This window comes from Zingiber officinale, chromosome 4A (assembly GCF_018446385.1).
Source record: "Zingiber officinale cultivar Zhangliang chromosome 4A, Zo_v1.1, whole genome shotgun sequence".
In the NCBI taxonomy this organism is placed as follows: Eukaryota; Viridiplantae; Streptophyta; class Magnoliopsida; order Zingiberales; family Zingiberaceae; genus Zingiber; species Zingiber officinale.
The window spans coordinates 67,914,903-67,919,520 of record NC_055992.1 but is presented as its reverse complement, the minus strand read 5'-3'; the positions used below and the strand labels follow the sequence as shown (position 1 = coordinate 67,919,520).

At 38.5% G+C, this 4,618-nt stretch overlaps 1 protein-coding gene across 1 annotated transcript; it reads left to right on the top strand.

The window, feature by feature from the left end:
* Positions 1 to 371: 371 nt before the first annotated feature.
* LOC121969971 (probable xyloglucan endotransglucosylase/hydrolase protein 33) lies at positions 372 to 2,642 on the top strand. Its single transcript, XM_042520321.1, has 4 exons — positions 372 to 762; positions 855 to 955; positions 1,726 to 1,934; positions 2,010 to 2,642. The coding sequence occupies exons 1-4, from the start codon at positions 531 to 533 to the stop codon at positions 2,425 to 2,427; spliced, it is 960 nt and encodes a 319-aa protein (XP_042376255.1). The 5' UTR covers positions 372 to 530; the 3' UTR covers positions 2,428 to 2,642.
* The last annotated feature ends 1,976 nt before the right edge of the window (positions 2,643 to 4,618 follow it).

The window sequence follows — 4,618 nt, the reverse complement described above, 5'->3', positions numbered from 1 at the left end:
AATGATCCTCATATTGATTAAATTTTACTTTCAAATCGAAGGAATGTGATCCTAAATTCAGTGCGTCTTTTGGTCCATCCTAAATTTTGGGTGCATCTGGGGCAATTATCGAATTTAGAACTGAAAATAATTTAAGTGCGTAATATTTTAAAAAGAAATCGTTTAACCAATGAATCTCCAGCTGCGCACGGTGCGGATAACCGTCCAATTAAAATTTAATTAAATTATGCGATAAATAAACAATACTCTGCTGTGCCTTCTTGTTTTATTATCGCCAATTGCCGTCCCATCCAAAGCCGATTGGTTTCCCAAGATTTTAAACGGTTGAATACTTAAAATCAAATGCGGTGAGTCATTTTTATCGCGTTTATTACGACGACAAATTATCTCTTGCCATTGAAATTTTTTCCTGAAATCTCGTGCACTTATGTCCTGATCAACACCCATACTCCGATCTCTTTAAATATTAGAGATGAGAGGAGAGGCGAGGAGCATACCAACCATTTGTCCGGCCTCTCACTATCGACAAGATGCTCTCCATCACCCACACGGCGTTGTACGTTGCCTTCAGCCTCATCTCCTTGGTAACCGTTGCCTCGTCCATGCGCCACAACTCACCGATCCCTCCGCCGACTACCAGCCTGACTGACCGCTTCCCCCACCTCGGCTTCGATGCCGCATTCACCTACCTTTTCGGTGGCAAGAACATAAAGAAGATCAACGACGGCTCATGTGTCAGTATCACGCTTGACAATTCTTCTGGTACCTACATGATGTAGGACTGTTATCTTATAGAACCCCTGATCGATCACTGGTTATCTTACTGGGATTGGATTTTCTTAATATTGCAATAGGATGTGGATTCAAGTCAAAAGAAATGTATTACTATGGCTTCTTCAGCGCGGCCATCAAACTGCCATCGGATTATTCTGCAGGAGTCGTGGTGGCATTCTATGTAAGTGACCTCTTCTCTGTTCAAACATGAACAAGTAGAGCTACAAACTTTACTTCTTCAGCGCATTATTCAGTATGTTATCTGTGTTTTTAAATGTAGCAAATTTTCTCTCTCTGCTCTTAGTTTAAGAGTTTGCTACAAAATTAGAGATAATGAAATTAATGGGCTTGCATGGCAAGGGCGGAGCCACACGGTAGATCTAGCCGGCCTGTAGCCGGGGTTCCACAATCTTGAAAAGGGGGAGAAATGAAGATTGTGGGAGATACAGCAAGAAAAAAAAAAAAATCAGTATATGTAGTATGGGATCTTCTGGAAACGTAACTTTTATTTGCTATTAGCCTGGTAGATCTGCCCCCCGGCTCCGCCATTGTTGAATGGAACTTGACAAGTAAAAAACAAATAAAACTTCCTAGAAAATAAATGGTAGATTAAAAATTCTAGAGCCAAATTGTATAATTAGACATCATTACTTTAGTGCTGTCGTTGGCAAAAGTTGCTGTTTCTCTGGGGAACAATTGCAGCTGTCAAATGTCAATTCTTTAAAAACGTTTGGCGTACCAACCTCCACAATTTCATTCACCATCATTGCCAGCTTGGACTGCTCTGAACTTGTCTGTGATCTGTACCTTGCAATTACCATTCGGCATTAAACACTGGACTTCATGAAGTGCTGGATGTATAATGAATATAGCCATTCCGACACAACTGAATGATATTTACCATACTGTAAAATTAGGTTTTATTGATTAACCTGTTGTGGTGCCTTAAAGGTGTCTAATTCACAAGTCTACCCGCATAACCATGATGAGATCGATTTCGAGTTTTTGGGCCATGAGAAGAGGAAGGACTGGGCACTGCAGACTAATATCTATGGCAACGGCAGTACAGCGACTGGCCGCGAGGAGAAGTTCTACTTGTGGTTCGACCCGACTATAGATTTCCACGAGTACAGCATTGTTTGGAACCAGTATCACATAGTGTGAGCCTTCTAGTCTCACATTTTACTGCTCCATTAAAGAGTTTTCAACTATATGATTCATTCAATTCCATGCAGATTCCTGGTGGACAACATCCCAGTTAGAGAGGTGAGCCACAATGAGGCCATGTCGAGAGCTTATCCCTCAAAGCCCATGTCAGTTTATGCGACAATCTGGGACGGCTCAGATTGGGCTACTCATGGAGGGAAGAAGCCTGTGAACTACAAAGTTGGACCTTTTGTTGCATGGTTTAAAGATCTTGAGATGGCTGGTTGTGCATGGAATCAAACTAGCCCAGCTGCTTCGTGCAGCAAGAGAGGAAGTCTGAGTCGTGATCCGGTGGAGGGGAACGAATTCATGAAGCTATCAGAACAACAACAGAGGGGAATGCAGTGGGCAAGGAGCAAGTTCATGTTCTATTCATACTGCGATGACTTGAAAAGGTTCCCAGTGTTACCAATGGAGTGCAGAGGCCGGGGGAAAAGTTTGACATGAAAGTTGAGCAAGTTGATGTTCTATTCATACTGCAATTAATTAGTTTCGCTTTATTTCTTTATTGTTGATTTAAGGTTTAAGTGAAGATTGTATTTGGCAAAAATTGGAAGAACAATATCTAATGGCTACTAGCCACTGGTGCACACTAGGTGCACTTGCCTCCAATGTGTATTTTTATATATGCCTATCACATTCCATAAATATGATCTAAATAATCTTGCACAAGTTTTAAACAGCCTCTAATATTTGAAATGATGGTCTTAAGGGCTATCTATTTATTAACATTATGGTGTCTTATATAACTAAAGTATCTAGGGAGTTTACTAGATCAAATTATACCAACCTAATATTACATTATCAAGATCAAACCCCCTTTGTGTAGAACCAGGAAAGGGAATAGTGTTGACCCTGGGACGGGTTGACGGGGAGGCTAGGAGCGAACATATTCACCTTTTTCCACTAGGAAAGGCAATAGGGTCCCTTATGTACTAGTCACTATTCCAAAGGCTAGTAGTCGTCCGTGATTTACCTCCTCCGTGTTGGCCCTGGGACGGACTGGCGAGGGCGCTGGGGGTGAGTGTATTCGCCTTTTGCCACCAGGAAAGGCAATAGGGGAGTGAATATTATAGGATCGAACTCAACGCTAGGGGGTAAATAACGTTACAAATTTTATAAGCTAAAATAACTTGAAAATAACAATCAAATGAACAGAATAGCATAGAGAAAATGATTTAATTAGCACATATTTGATTAAGTAAGACAAGATAATAATATAAACATACAAGAATGTTTCAGCATTTTATCAATCTGAATATAAATTAACACGCAAGGTGATTAAACTAAGGTGATACTTATTTCTTAATTTATCCTTTCCAAAAAACCTCTAGAAAGGTGATGAAACTTTACAGAAAAAAAAATCTAAAAATTAAGCCTAAATAAAAAAAATATGACAACACAAGAAATAATGAAAAGTTATGCTAGGTGTTATTGATCAAAATTGAAGCACGAGGTCACAACGTATTGCAACACAAAAAGCATGAGAGGACTAGAGAACGAGCACAAGAATGAGTGTGATGAGTGAATTGAGATGTTTGAGTTATATGCCTTGAGACCCTTTATATAGCCATCTCCTGTTGCTGACATGATACTCTCTGGTTTACTAGAACCGTTATATTTGAGAATGTCCTGAGACAATCGTCTTAAATATTTTATTAATTAATTAATACATAAATTTATTATTTGGTATACATTTTCAGTGTATATGATTTGACTAATGAAGTCCATAATATAATATATAGTATAAGAGAAATTATGATTAGATCATAATAGTGAGTATCTCATCATGTGCAATTATATACGTATTAAAATATTTTCTAGTTATTTAATTGATAAGATTGGACATCATCAATTCTGTAACACTAACATATGTTATGCTCCTTGGTTTATCCAAATAGTTGGTCCTCACTGCCTAGAGACATTGTGATATTGAGAGTTAACATATGGATGCTGATTAAGGGTAAGTAGTTCATTGGTTATGAGACTTCAAGTGATGTCTTACATGTCGATAAAGATCTCATTGGAACTCAAGTATACGTTTCCTTAGACTTGAGGTATTTAAGTCATCTTGATCATGGAAACTTATACTTTGACATCTTGACAATCATCTCCTAGGAGGTGTACGTTTGAGATAATTTGGTATATGTTAATATACCGGAATGTGTTTTAATAGACATAAAGGATTCACCGCTCCTTTTATAATGAGATATATATCCTATGTTCTCGTGTCAGGATTATTACTCATGCCTCTTCCCATAGATACACGGGCAGGTCGTGCCTTGAGGCATAGTCATGCCTCTCCCTTTAGAGTCCCATACAACAGGGTCATGTTAGTCCTTAGGTCTGAACACATGGTTGTGTCGTGCCCAGAGGCACAGCCGTGTCCCCTCCACTCAACGAGTTGTTAGTCTGGGCCCTTAGAGGTATTTATGAGGTGATTAACAAGGAAACTTTTATATCATAGTTCATTAATAAAAGGTCAAGTTTATAGATATTATATTTACTTTAGATCTATGCTAGATGAATAAGTATAATAATGTCCTAAGGTAGTAGGTTCTAGTTTATAACATATCAATTAGTTGAATATATATAAGAGCAATATTAATACTTTGAGACTAGCATGTACGTTAATTGA